This window comes from Narcine bancroftii, chromosome 2 (assembly GCF_036971445.1).
Source record: "Narcine bancroftii isolate sNarBan1 chromosome 2, sNarBan1.hap1, whole genome shotgun sequence".
Classification (NCBI taxonomy): Eukaryota; Metazoa; Chordata; class Chondrichthyes; order Torpediniformes; family Narcinidae; genus Narcine; species Narcine bancroftii.
Window position 1 is genome coordinate 360,058,322 of NC_091470.1, and position 18,586 is coordinate 360,076,907.

The following is an 18,586-nucleotide window of genomic DNA, read 5'->3' on the forward strand; positions in this document are numbered from 1 at the left end:
CTATAAAACCTTTTGTAAGCTGAAATGGCGTAAACCAAAGACCCAGCCACTACTATGGGAGGTTAATTTCATCAAAGTGAAAACCCATTCAAATCTTTTTGTAAAAGCAAACACAGATTTCTTCGAAAAAGTGAATTTTCGTAAAGCAGGTATTTATAAAACAGGATATACGTATTAAAAAAATGCTGCAGATGCTGGAAATCTGACAGAAAGCACCAGCGATGAGGATTGGGATTAAAATCCCATGGTGTCTGCAATTAAAAATTAATTAATAATTTAAAACATTATTTTAAATACAACATCACCTGGGCTAACTTTTTTAAAACTAAATCGTTGCTGTCTGGCTCATAACAAAATTGGGGGCTTGTCTGGGAATATAAACCCAGGACCTTGCACAGCAAATCGAGAATCATACCTTTAGATGTTATGTACCAGACAGCTGCAATAAAAATTAACCTAGACTGTGTTATATTTAAAATAATATTTTAAATTATTAATTAACAATGATATAACACTTATCTAAATTTAACTAACTTTATCTACACTTATCTAACAACCCCAAACTATGCGCGGATACACTTGTACATGTGCGTAGAACACCCCAAGACACTACAGCTCAAGATCCCATTCTCAAAAGGCAGTTCCAAGTTCAGTTTCAGAAATTAATTGATGTTGACACGTGGGCTTGAAATTGATGCGACACACCGGCTTCAGATGGATCAGACACGCAGGGCCTTGGGTGGATACGACACACCGGCCTCAGATGGATCAGACACGCAGGGCCTTAGGTGGATGCGACACACCGGCCTCAGATGGATCAGACACGCAGGGCCTTAGGTGGATGCGACACACCGGCTTCAGATGGATCAGACACGCAGGGCCTTAGGTGGATGCGACACACCGGCCTCAGATGGATCAGACACGCAGGGCCTTAGGTGGATGCGACACACCGGCCTCAGATGGATCAGACACGCAGGGCCTTAGGTGGATGTGACACACCGGCTGCAGATGGATCAGACACGCAGGGCCTTGGGTGGATGCGACACACCGGCCTCAGATGGATCAGACACGCAGGGCCTTGGGTGAATGCGACACACCGGCTTCAGATGGATCAGACACGCAAGGCCTTAGGTGGATGCAACACACTGGCTTCAGGTGGATCAGACATGCAGGGCCTTAGGTGGATGCGACACACCGGCTTCAGATGGATCAGACACGCAGGGCCTTAGGTGGATGCGACAAACAGGCTTTAAGATGGGTGAGTCACACAGGTTTTAGATGAAGGCAACATGCAGGCTTTAGATCACACATGTCAAACTCAGGCCCGCGGGCCAAATTTGACCCGTGATATAATTCTATTTGGCCCAGAAGATCATATCAAATATGTATTAGAGCTGGCCCGCTGGCCGCCGCGCCAATATAATACTACAAATCACAGAATGCTTTGCAAATGCGTTGGCGCCGGCCCGTCAGCCCGCTAATCACCCCTACCTCCTCTCTTTACTTTCTTTAGCATCTGCGACCTGTCGCCTAACTCACATGTAATAAACCCCTTACGAAAAATGGCCAAACGAAAGACAGAAAACAGGACCTTTCGAGACAGACTATATGTTCATCATTTTAAAAGACAAACCTGTTTGTCTTGTGTGTGGAGCCAGCGTGTCTGTAGTTAAAGAATATAACATACGACGACACTATGAAACGAAACACCAGGACAGGTATAAGGATCTGAACGAGAAGCAAAAGCTCCAGAAGGTGGAGGAGATGAAAAGAAGTCTGGTTTTACAGCAAACTTTATTTTATATTTTATTTCTCATTTGTTAATGCTGCTTCTGGAAAGAGTTTAACCAAAACTATTATTAAACATTTATTTTAATAAGAAAAAGTTTAACATTACATATGTTGAAAGAAGAGAAAACATGCAGATGTTGAAAATTTTCAATAAATATTTAGTTTGGCCCAAGACTTAGTCCAAGTTTTTAATTTTGGCCCTCTGTGAATTTGAGTTTGACACCCCTGCTTTAGATGGATGGGTGCACGTAAGCCTTAGATGAAATTAACAGTTCATAAAGTGGGTGAAAGAAGGTTGATTAACTCACAAAATCCTTGTAGAGATGCTTCAATAAAATGTCCTTTTAGGTGAGTGCCAACCAAAACTCCTCTCTTCTTTGGCATAGGGGTCATGAAGCAAGTGATGCACACAAAGCTTCCAGAAGCCTTTCGTGGGTCATTGCTCAATAACCACACAATGAGACCAAGTGGGACCACATTCCCACAGGAGGTCAAAGAGCTTTTTGCTCTTGTGCTGCCTTCTTAAAATTGCCTCCTGAAGAAATGATGCACGGTCTTTTTAATAAGCTGCACACATGGTCTTTGCACCTGCCTTCTTCCCTTCACTCTGTAAAGGTATCAACTTTTGGAGCATGCTGTCTTTGAAGCCTACTGCTAGTTCACAGTCACTTTCCAAAACCTACAAGGTTTATTAAATCTGTTCTCTTAAAGGAAAAGTCCCACACAAATAAAATTGAACTGAAAAATGGGAGAACGTCACAGTTCTCCCGGTCTCTCTGTGAGTTTTTCCTGGGGGCTCCAGTTTCCTCCCACCATTTAAAACACACTGGGGGGGGGGGTATAGGTTAGTAGGGTGTAAATTAGGCACCACAGGTTCATGGGCCAAAATGGCCTGTTACCATGGTACATGACTAATTAAAAAAAAATTTTTTACATAAAAAAAATTAAATTAAAATTCTGGAAACATTTAGCAGATCAGCCAGTAATTGTGGAAAGCTAACTTGGCAGGTCTGAGACCCTTTATCAGAAGCAGTGGGCTAATCTTCTGCATCGCTCCTCATGAGCCATTTGAATCCAAGACCACGCACAGTGAAGCAAGTTGTTGAAGGATTCAGCAGGACATGGATCTGCTGAAAGGTTAGGCACCTCTTTTGATGACATTTACTGGGAACTTTGCTTGAATAGGGCTCTAAAAATGTTTATCCAGCACATGTGAGGTGCTGCATTTTGGAAAGGCAACTTTAAATAGGTCATATACATTGAATGGTAGACAATTGAGGAGTTCAGAGCAACAAAGGGATTTAGGAGTTGTGGTAAATAGTACCCTCAAGGCTGATACTCAGGTAGATGGTGTGGTGAAGAAGGCATTTGGAATGTTGGCCTTCACAAATCGGAGTATTGAATTCAAGAGTAGGGAGGTTATGATGAAATTGTACAAGGCATTGGTGAGGCCAAATTTGGAGTACTGTGTACAGTTTTGGTCACCAAATTATAGGAAAGATATCAACAAAATAGAGAGAGTGCAGAGAAGGTTCACGAGAATGTTGGCAGGATTTCAGGGTCTGAGTTACAGGGAAAGGTTGTGCAGACTGGGGCTTTTTTCTCTGGAGCGTAGAAGATTGAGAGGGGACTTGATAGAGGTGTTTAAGATTTTAAAAGGGACAGACAGAGTAAATGTGGATAGGCTTTTTCAATTAAGAAAGGGGGAGATTCAAACTAGAGGACATGGTTTAAGATTGAAGGGGGAAAATTATAAGGGGAACATGAGGGGAAATTTCTTTACGCAGAGGGTGGTGGGGATGTGGAATGAGCTTCCGGCAGACGTGGTCGAGGCGGGATCATTGGTTACATTTAAGGAAAGACTGGATCGTTACATGGATAGGAGGGGACTAGAGGGGTATGGACCGGGTGCTGGTCAGTGGGACTAGGAGGGTAGGGATTTGCTACGGCATGGACTAGTAGGGCCGAACTGGCCTGTTCTGTGCTGTAAGTGGTTATATGGTTATATGGTATCTTTGACCCACTTCTATCAGGAAAGAGGCAAAGAAGAATCAAAATCAGGACTGCCAGGCTGGGGAATAGCTTCTTCCCAAAGGCTGTGAGGTAGATGAGTAAATGAGTAGATCGTCCAAAAATATTTATGTTTGTTTTAAATTTTATCTTTGTATTTTATCTTTGTTTAAACCTACAATTATTATGTGCTGTGCATTATGTGTGCACCGTGGTCCAGAGAAATGCAGTTTCGTAGATTTGTATATGTACAGTCAGATGGTAATAGAACATAGAATATTACAGCACAGTACAGGCCCTTCAGCCGTCGATGTTGTGTTGACCTATATATTCTTACCTTAAAAAAAGAAAAACACTGACCCGACCTTGTAGCCCTCTATTTTACTTTCACCCATGTGCCCCTAAATGTTTCAGCTTCCACCACTATCCCAGGCTCCCACAACTCTGTGTAAAACAAAAGTACCCCTGATGTCTCCCCTATACTTTCCTCCTTTCCCTTTGTAGAGCTATCCCCTGGTGTTTGCTATTCCTGCCCTGGGATAAAGGTGTTGGATGTCCACCTTATCTATGCCCCTCAGAATCTTGTAGACCTCTTATGCCTCTGTGTTATTTGGGAGGCTTCTTCAATAACTTAGAGATGCAAGATTCAAATAACAAAAGAGACTTTACCTACTGATGCCCTTCCACCATCTCAGGAAACTCTTCACACACTCATATACAAACGCACCACAGTGATGCACTACAGTGAGAAGGGTGTATTCTTACGTGGTTACAAAATAGTTCACATTATCCTGACTACATAACAACCTCCATTAAGTCTCCTTATTCTTCTTCGCTCAGAACTTGAACTTCCTCCGGCAGCCTGTTTCACACACTTACCACCCTCTGTGTAAACAGATTCTATAAAATTGTGTGTGGCATTGATCATCAAACTTTATCCAGAGGTCAGGGCAGAGGAGACAAGAACTAGAGGGCATAGGTTTTAGATGAGATGGGGCAAGTTTAAAAGAGATCTGAAGTGTCAAGTGCAATGAGTTGTCACAGGTGATGGTAGAAATGGAATCTACAACACTGTTTAAAAGACATATGGACATGTACCATAGAACACTACAGCACAGAAAGATGCCCTTCGGCCCTTCTAGTCTATGCTGAACTATTATTCTGCCTAGTCCCACTGGCATGCATTTAGTCCACAGCCCTCCATACCCCTCCCATCCATGTACCTGTCCAAAGTCTTATTAAATGATAAAACTGAGCCTGCATTCACCACATCAACTGGCAGCTCATTCCACACTCCCACCACTCTCTGTGTGAAGGTTCCCCCTATTAAACTCTTCACCTTTCACCCTTAACCCATGTCCTCTGGTTTGTAGCTCACCTTGGATAGGAAAGAGCACGGAAGGATTCAGGCCTAATACAGGCAAAAAGGATTAGCACAGTTGGCCTGGATGAAGAGGATGAATTCTATAAACACTATCCTGGTGTTTCATCTAGTCTACTGTTTGGAGGTCTCCCACTTGTTACCAGCCCCTCATTGTCATCAAAACACCAAGGGCCTTTGCTTCACAGAGAATAAAAATTGAAAGGATACTCCAGAAGGAAGAACCTCCAGACATTCTGCCATCTCACCACCGTGGTTGCATTACTGGACTAACACAGAGATCTGAAGCACTGGCCTAGAGATACATTTGGCTTCTACAAGTATTCAAATTTGAGTCATTCATCCAGAGTAATGATCCAAAATCAATATGGATAATCAGAAAACAACCAGACTGATGCAAAAACCCATCCAGTTCATTGATGTTGTTCGGGAAAGGAGACCTTATGCCATCACCTGTCATGACTGCGCAGTTCTGTCACCTTTCTCTGAACTAGCTCATCTGTGTCAAAGCTCAGCAATGGGAAAGGTACAATAAATGCCAGTCACACCCACAATCCATCAATGAACAAATTAAGAGAGCCCAGCAAAAACACACCGACAACTCATGAGGTTTGGAAATGTGCGACACTAGATTAGACCCAAGATTTCCCTGCAATAATTATTTCTTATACTGGATTCTATTGTCACAAGTGACAGTACCTCTGTGATATCTTCATTCAAAATAAATTTAGACCCACAACTCAATAATAGGCCCTTCTGATCCACCAGCCCGTGCTTCCCAAATGCCCCAATTACCCAACAAACTCTGTACTTTTGTTTTGAAGGGTGGGAGGAAACTGGAGCACCCCCACACAGACACGTGGCAACCATGCCAATTCCTTAAAGACAGCGCTGGCGCTGTAATAGCTTTGCCACCCTACATACTAAAATGAATGAGGGGGCATACATAGGATGAGTGGATAGGGGAGTTTATAACCAGAGGGAAGAGATTTCAGATGAGAGAGGAAAGATTGAAATAGGGACCCAAGTGGTGACTTTTTCCCCCTCCCCCCCCCCCCCCCCGCACACAGGGGGTGGTGGGCATGTGAAACGACTGCCGGAATGAGTGGTAGAGATAGGCGCAATTACAATTACAATAGACATGTCGGTGGGTAGGAAATATTTAGGAAAATATTTAGGAGGATATGGGCCAATGCAGGCAAATGGAATGAGCTCCAATAGGTAACTTGGTTGGCATGCATAGGTTGGGCTGCAGGGACCATTTCCATGCTGTGAGTAAAGGAGTGAAGGATGAGGCTTCAGTGTCTGCAGAGGTTAACTTCAGCTAGGACAGCTGCAGGGTCATCCATCGCTCTCCTTTGAGAGACCTATGCCCTGCTCTAAAGCCATTCAGTGATTTACTCTGGCTCTTGGATAGGCATCTGGACAGAAGGAAAATAGAGGGTTATGGATGTGAGGCAGTAAAAAATTAAAATGCTGTGGAATTGTTTACATAGGTCAGCATAACATCATGGGCTGAAAGGCCTGTTCTGTGCTGTAATGTTCTAGGATTCCATTTGCAGGCATTAGGAATATGTGGAACTGTCAACACATCAAAGCTGATGAAAATAGGGTTCCACAGGCTCGTGGGTTGGAAGGGTCTGTTACTGTATTGTACGTCTAGACAAAATAAAACCTTGAAGAAGGGCTCAGGCCCGAAACATCAGTTATATACCTCTCCCCCCTAGTGACGCTGCAAGACCTGCTGAGCTGCTCCAGTACAACTACAACATCTGTAGACTTTCACTCAAAATATCACTCAAAATATAACCTGAAGTTGCTTGGCTGAGACAAACTAAATCAACACAGACCAACAATCAATCCAGGCCACGTTATTCCCAGAGGAAAGAAAGATTGGTGACGTTCGAGAAGCTCCAAGCATTTGATGAAACCCAACAATTACAAATACAAACCAAGTGTCAAACTACAAACTTCAACAGATCCTAGACGTGATTATTTTCACATGTGGAAAAGGTCCTAAAATCCGGACTGCTTGGGGATTAAGTCGGTCCGCTTTCTCGGACAGTACTTTTAAAAATAAAATTTAAGGCGAATAATGAATTGATGAACAGGTAAATTTTGATAATTTATTAACAAAACATTTTTTCATATATAATAAAAGTGCAAAAAAATATATTTATTCATTCATTTCTGCAACTTCTCAGCATCTGCAGCACTTACGCTCACATGCAGACAAAAATCTGCTAAATTTTAAACGTTTGAAAGTTTTCAAGAAGTCTAGATTCATGGGTGGTCTGGATTTTTGACCTTTTCTTTTTAAGATATTTTTATTGCGTTTAACCTACATACAAAGTCTACTAATATAACAAAAAGCAGGTCATATCATATACATAACACAAATTAATATAAATGTAATTCATTATCCCTACAAAATGAAACACAAAAGTCTACAGACAATGTGATTGGAGTAAAAACACAGAAATACTGAAGGAACTCAGCAGGCCTTGTACCGTCCATAGGAAGTGAAGATATATTACTGACTTTTCAGGCCTGAAGCCCTTCCTCGAGGAATAAATAAAGAAATGAAAGGCATCGAAATGAAGTCAAGACTGGTTGGGGGAGGAAGCCAGACCATCCAAAGATATTAATTGGATATGAGGTGAGAATTGATTTTGGCTTTGTGAAGGAGACAGAGGGAAAAGGGAAGAAAGAGAGCGTGAGAGACATGGGGGAAAAGAGGAAAGGTGATAAAGGCAAGGGGTGGGGGGGTAGGATTTAAACAAAAAATATTGTTATTGCCATCCGGTTGGAATAAGAGGTGCTGTTCCCCCATCAGTCGGCCACTGCACGAGACCATGGACAGTCATGTCAGTAAAGTGAATTGAAATGGGTGGCCACCGGGAGATCCACACTATTGCGGCGGACTCCGTGAAGTTTACGAATAACATGGGGACAGGTTATTGGAGAAAATTCCTTCGATGACTCAGACATTCTCACAATATATGGGACATTTCAGATCTTTGAGGGTCACCATCTCAAGTTCTAAACAATCTAAATAATCTCACCCAGACAAAAATCACTTCTCTTTACCCCTTCTGCCTCCTCTTCCAGGTGCACAGACTGGAGGGCTTCTCCAATTCTGGACCCATCCAAACTGTATTTCCTTTGCCCAATGTACATTCAAGATTTAATCTCCAAATTCTGGTATCCCCTTCTTATACAACTGTTTTTTTTTTTAAATTTGATAATCTCAAGTCTAATTTTTAATCAAAGATTGTAGGGATTTTTTTTTAAAAGTTTCTCTCTTCTATTGGGTTCTATCCTTTGTCAAATCTACTGTAATATTTCTGATACAGTTTCCTCAGTTGAAAGTACAAAGTGAAGGCTAGTATCCAAGTTTATTTGTTACATTATACCAAGAAGGGTCCTTCTGCAACTAGTCTAACTGGTTAGCTCCAACATTCATATAAAGTTGAAGAGTTCCATTTACAGAGTGTAGAGTTACAAAGGGAAAAAAACCCAAACAAAAGCAGCCTGATAGCACTAATGTGGGATTCATTTAGGAGCCTGAAAACAGTTGCGGGGGGAAGAAACCGTCTTTAAGACTGTTGGTGCGTCACTTCACACTGTTGAGCCTTCTTCCTGATGGGAGAAGAGAGTGCGTCTGGGGTGTGATGGGTCCTTTAGTAAGTTGGCTGCCATTCCCAGGCAACAGGAGACCTACATAGAATCCTGAGCAGTTTTCAGCAAGATCTCCCCACAACACCCAACAGGTCCTGGGCAAAAGGGGCAAGATGCAAAAGATTTGAATGAAAAGACATCCATTCCAGAACTGCATCATTTTATGATGTGAGCATTTGGCAAATGGCAACTAGATCAGCATTTACATCTCGGGGAAGGGGGTGGGGGCGGTGGGGAAAAGGTTATTCTATTAGAAATCTAGAGAATTAGTTCTCAGAAAAATCAGTGAAATCAATGATAGGAGACAAAGTCATAATCTCCGAGTCCATATTCAGTCATTGCATTACTCAGCAGATGGTAACTTAAGATTTTCCAATTAGTTTGATGTAGAGCAGGATGTTTACAAAAAAGGGAAGTATTTTGACACAGAGGGAATGAAGATAAACCAGACAACTGGCCATCCCAGGATGATCTTGCACATTTAGTTCAGCCCCTCCATAAATCTTCGTCCGCGAAGCCAAGCCAAAGAAAAAGTTCCAGTAAAAAAAAGGTCTTGGGAGGTTCTTGGCAAATCTATCTCATCCACTAAGGAATAAAACAAGAGCAAACAAAACAGGAATATTCATACTTTAAATTTTTCCCATTAAAAAAAAGATTGACACTGTCCACCAGCCAGGAACTAGCCGCAATCTCAGCACAGCAGCAGGCCCTTCTGTCTACGACGTATATGCTCGTGATGACAATTTCAACATTCCACCTGACCGCACAGTGTCTATACCTCTCCATTGCCTGCCAGTTCAGATGCCTATCTCAATGCTTATTACATATTTCTCTCATATCTGGTTCCACCCCTTCCACTGGCAGTGCGCGCTGGGCACCTATGTTGTTTTGAGTTTTAAAAAAAAACTTGCATATTTTTTTTTTAAACTCCCCACCCTCCCATCACCTTAAAGCTATGCCTCTGGTATTTGACATCTCCACTCAGTGGGAAAAAAAGACTACCCAATCTCCCCCATTTATGCCTCTCAGAGACTTTGCCCATCTAGCCCATCTATGCCTCTCAGACTCTGGTCATCTACCTCATCTTTGCCTCTCAGAGGCCTTTTTATATTGGGGAGAAAAGTGAACGCAAAGGTAGATCCTCTCTGCCTTTACATCACTTATCTTGTTGAAAGCTCTAAGGTCGGATTCAGGATGCGGACTCCAATCCACTTGGAGTGCGGGTGGGGTGGAGTAGAGTCAGAGGTGGAGCAACTTTCTCCACCTTTTCCATGAAGGACTGCGTGGGATGACACATCAGCCCCCAACCCAGGAGCGGGATTTTTAAAATCCCGTTTGCACCGAATGCCTTTTCGACCACCTGTGATGCCACTTTCAAGATGCAATGCACCTGTACTCCTGGACTTGAATACTCCCCAGAACACTACTGTGTCTTGGGAGACTGCAGGACTGTGCTCAGTTCTGGCTGCTGTGGGATGTAGGGGCTTTGAAGTGCAGGTTTACCAGGATATTGCCTGATTAGAGATGATAAAAGTTTATTGTCATACACAATGTACAATGTACATGCAAACTGAAATTCTTACTTGCTGCAGCTGAACTGGTGCTTTGTAAAATAAAGCAATTAAAAAGAGAGCTAACTACAATAGTGCACTTCATTGAATTAAATGTATATTGAAATGTAGACATAATGCACGGTAACAGGCCCTTCCAGCCCATGAGGCCGTGTCGCCTAAATACACCAATTACCCTACCACCACCGTATGTTTTGTTTTCAAAGATGGGAGGAAACTGGGGTGCCAGGAGGAAACCCACGCACTCCTTACAGACAGCGGTGCTGTAATAGAGTTGCGCTAATCGTAGAGAAAAAAGTGACGATAAATAGATAATAAGTGCTCACAGATGCACTCGTGTGAATAAAGAGACTTGGCAATGGACTTCAGAGTTTTAAGTCCAGAAGTTGGGAGGCCATGTTGCAGTTGTACAAGATCTTAGGGAGGGCCTAATCAGAAATATTGTGTTCAGTTTTTGTCAAGCTGGAGAGGGTGCAGAGAAGATTTACAAGGATGTTCAAGTCAAGTTTATTGTCATCTGATGGTACAAGTACATCCTGATGAAACAGCTTTCTCCGGTCCCTGGTGCAAAACACGCAGACACACAACCAGACTGACCATATAGCACTCAAACAGACCAATTATGCATGTGCAAGACAGATATAGTTATTAAAAAATATTGTTTTGTACAAATGAGTCTTGGATTGTAAATATGAGCAGTTCCTTTGGTCATTCACCATTCTCACTCTGTCTCCGACACACTTGTATCTCTTCCCAAACAGGAGCAGCTGAAAGGGGCCTTAACGATTCTAGATGATCACGTCGACGGGAGGTAGGAAGACTCCAGTGATCCTCTCTGCCATCTACCTATGGATGTCGTCAGGACTCAGGGACCTGAGCTATAGGGAAAGGTTGTGTGCGGGCAAGGACTTTAATCCTTGGACACGGGCAATCTCACAGATGTATACAAAAATCAGAATACATCAGGTGAACACAGAAAGTCTTTTGCCAATCTGTAACCAGAAGACAGGGTTCAAAGTGGGGGGGGGGGGGGAAAGAGATTTTACAGCAACCTGAGGGGGTAATTTATACATAGAGGATGGTGGAGGAAGTGGTTGAAGGTGGTACCATTGCTATTTTTAAGAAAACAAAACTGGACAGATATACGAATAGGACGAGTTTAGAGTGATATGGACCAAATGGAGGGAGGTGGGATTAGTGTGGGTGGGACGTTTTGGACAGCGTGGGCAAGTTGGCCAAAGGACACTGTATCCCTCTAGGACTTTTCATCTCCAAGAAGCCAACTGCAATCCCAGAAAACTATCCAGCCCGAAATATTTCAAATTCATGAGCTGGTTGGGGTTTCCAAATCTATGGGGCATTTTTAAAAAAAAATTCTGGATTAAAGATGAACTTGGATATTTCTGATGGGAGTTCTTGAAACCTTGCTCTGCCTCAATTAGCTGCTCTGTCAAAATAACGGAGTTTCCAGAAAGGGTTTGATGGACTGTAAAAAAAAATGAAGATAGGAAAGATACTAAAAGGCTTTTTTTATAAAAAAGTGTTGTGGGTGCCTGGAATACTTTGCCAGGGGTGGTGGTGAAGGCTGATCCATTAAGGGCGTTTAATGAACTCGTAGAAGGCATATAGATGAAAGGAAAAGTAGAGGGAGGGAGGGTTTAGGTTTTTTTTGGGGTAGGAAGCTATAGGTCAGCACAACATTGAGGGCTAAATTCTCCAGAAAGGGAGGATTTCTAAACAAGATTCTGAAATATGAAGCTCCGACTCACTCCTACTCATGGACATGCAAGAGAAGCCACCTCAAAACTAAAGGCAGATTTTCCCAGTTTCAGAAGGATACAAAGCCCCTTCTGTCAGAACTCTGCACATCTACCAGTCATCACCAACACATTCCATATTACGAGGGCCAAATCCAACCCAATGTTTACGGATAAAAGTCACCGGTTTGGGATACACCCAAGGCACACCCAAAACACCAGGTAAAGTGACTTGACAGAGTAGCAATTTCCCCACTAGAGAGGGCTGAGATCACAGATTGTTAACTGCCCAGAAAGCACAGTGGGAAAGGAAGACAGGCAACTCCACAGCACCTTTCAGAACGTTCCAGATGCTTCAGAATCAATGATGTATTTCCGAGGTAATTGGAAAAGTGGCTAGCAAGCTCCCTCCAACACGATGAGATTTTATTGTTGTAGACACAACTACAATGCAACAGATGCAATGAAATTCTTGAAATTGTAGCAGCCATAAAGATAAGCAAGGTACCTAAACGACATTGCGACAAGTTAAATTACTGCAAAATATGACGGAACAGAAAATGAGATAGCAAATACTAAAGGATCTGTCAAGATCATCTACAACTATGGTGAGGTCCCTGGGATAAAGTTCAAGCTATCCTTCAACTACTAATACCAGATGCTCCATGAGAGACTGGCTGGTCTTCAGTTTAATGTCTGTCCATAGGCAGAAATTCTGACTGCCCTAGAATCTCTTGATGGCCCTTTAGTGTTGCCCCCCCGCCCCAACTATCAATCAAGCGACTGTGACTCACTGGCAGCATGGTGAGCAACTCCCAAAGACCCAGGTTCGAATCCGGCACTGCCTGCAAAGAGTTTGCACGTTCTCCCCGTGAATTTCCTCTGGGTGCTCCCACTTTCCAAAGCACCGGTTCATGGGCCCTTCACTCTGACCAAACAATCCCCTTCATCCAAAGACAAACAGCTTAAAGGGTTTGGGAAGAGAAACAGCGACAAGGGGTGGAAATCGACAGTGGCACCCACACCACTCAGTGTCGGCTTGCGGTGAGGGATGGGGAATAAATGCTGGCCTTGCCAATTTACGAACGAATAAGCATGGCCTGTGACCATTTCTTTCCATTCAGTGGCCCAGCCATGAACGAGTCCAATTCTAATGGTATTAAGGATCACACAAGGATGCCACAAGACCCAAGGAGCGTTGTTGCAAAACTGATACATCGGTCGCCTCCCTCCCGTTTGCTTCAGAGCGAACCATGATTCTGCTGCTGGTGGGCGAGTCCCCCCCTTGTTGTCACTAGATAACCATTGCGTGGTTCTGGCTCCCCTCTGCACCCTGATCTTGCTGCTTCAGTCAGAATCCCGGTCTGTCAGTGGAGCTCAAAGGGTGTCCCCCACCCCCCCCCAGTCAGAATCCCGGTCTGTCAGTGGAGCTCAAAGGATGTCCCCCACCCACCCCCCCCCCCCCAATCAGAATCCCGGTCTGTCAGTGGAGCTCAAAAGGTGTCCCCACCCCCCCCCCCAGTCAGAATCCCGGTCTGTCAGTGGAGCTCAAAGGATGTCCCCCACCCACCCCCCCCAGTCAGAATCCCGGTCTGTCAGTGGAGCTCAAAAGGTGTCCCCCCCCCCCACCCCCAGTCAGAATCCCGGTCTGTCAGTGGAGCTCAAAGGGAGTCCCCCACCCCCCCCACCCCCACCCCCCCCCCCACCCCACCCCCCCCAGTCAGAATCCCGGTCTGTCAATGGAGTTCAAAGGGTGTCCCCCACCCCACCCCCCCCATTCAGAATCCCAGTCTGTCAGTGGAGCTCAAAGGGTGTCCCCCACCCCCCCCCATTCAGAATCCCAGTCTGTCAGTGGAGCTCAAAGGGTGTCCCCCACCCCCCCCCAGTCAGAATCCCGGTCTGTCAATGGAGCTCAAAAAGGTGTCCCCCACCCCCCCCCAGTCAGAATCCCGGTCTGTCAGTGGAGCTCAAAGGTGTCCCCCACCCCCCCCAGTCAGAATCCCGGTCTGTCAATGGAGCTCAAAGGGTGTCCCCCACCCCCCCCCCACCCCACCCCCCCACCCCACCCCCCCCCAGTCAGAATCCCGGTCTGTCAGTGGAGCTCAAAAGGTGTCCCCCACCCCCCCCAGTCCAGAATCCGGTCTGTCAATGGAGCTCAAAGGGTGTCCCCCACCCCCCCCCACCCCACCCCCCCCACCCCACCCCCCCACAGTCAGAATCCCGGTCTGTCAATGGAGCTCAAAGGGTGTCCCCCACCCCCCCCCCCCCACCCCCCCCCAGTCAGAATTCCGGTCTGTCATTGAAGCTCAAAGGGTGTCCCCCACCCCCCACCCCCCACCCCACCCCCCCCAGTCAGAATCCCGGTCTGTCAATGGAGCTCAAAGGGTGTCCCCCACCCCACCCCCCCCATTCAGAATCCCAGTCTGTCAGTGGAGCTCAAAGGGTGTCCCCCACCCCCCCCCCAGTCAGAATCCCGGTCTGTCAGTGGAGCTCAACGGGTGTCCCCCACCCCCCCCCCAGTCAGAATCCCGGTCTGTCAGTGGAGCTCAAAGGGTGTCCCCCACCCCCCCCACCCCACCCCCCCCCAGTCAGAATCCCGGTCTGTCAGTGGAGCTCAAAGGGTGTCCCCCACCCCCCCCCACCCCACCCCCCCCCAGTCAGAATCCCGGTCTGTCAATGGAGCTCAAAGGGTGTCCCCCACCCCACCCCCCCCCAGTCAGAATCCCGGTCTGTCAATGGAGCTCAAAGGGTGTCCCCCACCCCACCCCCCCCCAGTCAGAATCCCGGTCTGTCAGTGGAGCTCAAAGGGTGTCCCCCACCCCCCACCCCACCCCCCCATTCAGAATCCCGGTCTGTCAATGGAGCTCAAAGGGTGTCCCCCACCCCCCCCCCCCGCACAGCACAAGGCTGATTAACCCTTGGAGTTATCCCCCCTCCTCCACCTGACTTTCAAGCAACAGTGCGGGCTCTTCTCATCCCCCCCCCCCGGCCCCTTCCCCCCTCCCGCCGTGCCCCCCCGTCCATTTCCGCAGCCCTGGCCGGCTGGACCCCCCGGCCACCCCGAGCGGAGGGGCTGCAGAGTGGGCTCGCCCACCCATCTCCGTCGGCGCCCCGTCCCCTCCAGGTGTGCGGCGGATGCGGCCGCGCAGCCCCCCTGGATGGTCGTGTGCCCTTCCCAGGAAGAGCTGGAGCCGGTCAAGGAACAGATACAGAGAGCAGCGCGACGGGTTTCGGCCCTCTCCATCCATCCTGCTTTCGCCTGGGGGGGGGGGGGGGGTTCCTACCGGACACGGTGCGGACACTGATGGTGCCGTCTCGGTGCAGGAGGACGGAGCCGGCCCCGCTCAGCCTGCCCCAGGGAGCGGCCGGGAGCCGGGCGGGGGCTCGGCGGCGCCGGAGGGTCCCGCTGCACTGGTAGCACACAGCCCACGCCTGCTCCTCGTTCAGCGGCTGCTTGTACAGCCGGAGGATCTGCTCCAGCGACAGTTCGTGCGGCGCCTCGGGCTCTGCCGGCACCCGGCTCTCGGCTCCTCGCTCTGCCATCGCCCCTGCTGCAAAACAAAGAGGGGGCACCGAGCCTAAAGCACCGGCAGCGGCCGCATCATCCCCCCTCCGCCCCCCGGCAGCATCGCCGCCGCTTTCCAGGCACCGAATCCGAGCCGATGACTCAGGCTTGCTCCTCCAACGTGGTCCAAACGCCCGTCCAACGCGCTACCGCTTTGGCTCCCATTTGTTAACCCCGCCCTCTCCAAATGGCGAGACCGTCTCACGGCAGGGAGGCTTCACCCTGCCGTGCAGAAATCGACCGGGCTGCAGCTTAAGTTCCGTGAGAAGTTCTGCGAAATTGGGCGCTGGTGCCGTCTGCCATTCTGAACTTACTCCAAATTCAAACCGGTTCTTTTTCCCTCTTCGCCTGAAGAAAGAGGATCAGGATCCTCCGCATCAGTGTTCTCCACTTCCCCCCCACTGCTAAGAGGTTTCAGGTGGAATCACCTCCAGTGATGAACTTGTCCTGACTTCGCCTGAAGAAAGAGGATCAGGATCCTCCGCATCAGTGTTCTCCACTTCCCCCCCACTGCTAAGAGGTTTCAGGTGGAATCACCTCCAGTGATGAACTTGTCCTGACTTCGCCTGAAGAAAGAGGATCAGGATCCTCCGCATCAGTGTTCTCCACTTCCCCCCCACTGCTAAGAGGTTTCAGGTGGAATAACCTCCAGTGATGAACTTGTCCTGACTTCGCCTGAAGAAAGAGGATCAGGATCCTCCGCATCAGTGTTCTCCACTTCCCCCCCACTGCTAAGAGGTTTCAGGTGGAATAACCTCCAGTGATGAACTTGTCCTGACTTCGCCTGAAGAAAGAGGATCAGGATCCTCCGCATCAGTGTTCTCCACCTTCCCCCCCACTGCTAAGAGGTTTCAGGTGGAATCACCTCCAGTGATGAACTTGTCCTGACTTCGCCTGAAGAAAGAGGATCAGGATCCTCCGCATCAGTGTTCTCCACTTCCCCCCCACTGCTAAGAGGTTTCAGGTGGAATAACCTCCAGTGATGAACTTGTCCTGACTTCGCCTGAAGAAAGAGGATCAGGATCCTCCGCATCAGTGTTCTCCACTTCCCCCCCACTGCTAAGAGGTTTCAGGTGGAATAACCTCCAGTGATGAACTTGTCCTGACTTCGCCTGAAGAAAGAGGATCAGGATCCTCCGCATCAGTGTTCTCCACTTCCCCCCCACTGCTAAGAGGTTTCAGGTGGAATAACCTCCAGTGATGAACTTGTCCTGACTTCGCCTGAAGAAAGAGGATCAGGATCCTCCGCATCAGTGTTCTCCACTTCCCCCCCACTGCTAAGAGGTTTCAGGTGGAATAACCTCCAGTGATGAACTTGTCCTGACTTCGCCTGAAGAAAGAGGATCAGGATCCTCCGCATCAGTGTTCTCCACTTCCCCCCCACTGCTAAGAGGTTTCAGGTGGAATAACCTCCAGTGATGAACTTGTCCTGACTTCGCCTGAAGAAAGAGGATCAGGATCCTCCGCATCAGTGTTCTCCACTTCCCCCCCACTGCTAAGAGGTTTCAGGTGGAATAACCTCCAGTGATGAACTTGTCCTGACTTCGCCTGAAGAAAGAGGATCAGGATCCTCCGCATCAGTGTTCTCCACTTCCCCCCCACTGCTAAGAGGTTTCAGGTGGAATCACCTCCAGTGATGAACTTGTCCTGACTTCGCCTTAAGAAAGAGGATCAGGATCCTCCGCATCAGTGTTCTCCACTTCCCCCCCACTGCTAAGAGGTTTCAGGTGGAATAACCTCCAGTGATGAACTTGTCCTGACTTCGCCTGAAGAAAGAGGATCAGGATCCTCCGCATCAGTGTTCTCCACTTCCCCCCCACTGCTAAGAGGTTTCAGGTGGAATAACCTCCAGTGATGAACTTGTCCTGACTTCGCCTGAAGAAAGAGGATCAGGATCCTCCGCATCAGTGTTCTCCACTTCCCCCCCACTGCTAAGAGGTTTCAGGTGGAATAACCTCCAGTGATGAACTTGTCCTGACTTCGCCTTAAGAAAGAGGATCAGGATCCTCCGCATCAGTGTTCTCCACTTCCCCCCCACTGCTAAGAGGTTTCAGGTGGAATAACCTCCAGTGATGAACTTGTCCTGACTTCGCCTGAAGAAAGAGGATCAGGATCCTCCGCATCAGTGTTCTCCACTTCCCCCCCACTGCTAAGAGGTTTCAGGTGGAATAACCTCCAGTGATGAACTTGTCCTGACTTCGCCTTAAGAAAGAGGATCAGGATCCTCCGCATCAGTGTTCTCCACTTCCCCCCCACTGCTAAGAGGTTTCAGGTGGAATAACCTCCAGTGATGAACTTGTCCTGACAATAACCACACCAGCCTTTAATAAGCTGAGGTCCTCCATCAGCCAGCTCCCCACCACGACTACCAGCCCCCCCCCCCCCCACATCTCCATCGGGCACACAAAACTCAAAACGGTCAACCAGTTTACCTATCTTGGCTGCACCATTTCATCAGATGCAAGGATCGACAACAGACTCGCCAAGGCAAATAGCGCCTTTGGAAGACTACACAAAAGAGTCTGGAAAAACAACCAACTGAAAAACCTCACAAAGATCAGCGTGTACAGAGCCGTCGTCATACCCACGCTCCTGTTCGGCTCCGAATCATGGGTCCTCTACCGGCACCACCTACGGCTCCTAGAACGCTTCCACCAGCGTTGTCTCCGCTCCATCCTCAACATCCATTGGAGCGCTTACACCCCTAACGTCGAAGTACTCGAGATGGCAGAGGCCGACAGCATCGAGTCCACGCTGCTGAAGATCCAGCTGCGCTGGGTGGGTCACGTCTCCAGAATGGAGGACCATCGCCTTCCCAAGATCGTGTTCT

The 18,586-nt window shown here is 47.5% G+C and overlaps 1 protein-coding gene across 3 annotated transcripts in view; it reads right to left on the reverse strand.

Moving 5' to 3' along the window:
- LOC138755807 (protein spire homolog 1-like) overlaps nt 1–15,955 on the reverse strand; it is a 230,648-nt gene extending 214,693 nt beyond the window's left edge. Inside the window, exon 1 of one of the 3 annotated variants that reach the window (XM_069922452.1) lies at nt 15,476–15,955. In XM_069922452.1, coding sequence (XP_069778553.1) covers nt 15,476–15,734 — 259 coding nt within the window. In that variant the 5' untranslated portion in view covers nt 15,735–15,955. The remainder of the gene's footprint in view (nt 1–15,475) is intronic. The other 2 variants (XM_069922451.1, XM_069922450.1) reach the window with 2 other exon arrangements.
- Between the last annotated feature and the right edge of the window lie 2,631 nt (nt 15,956–18,586).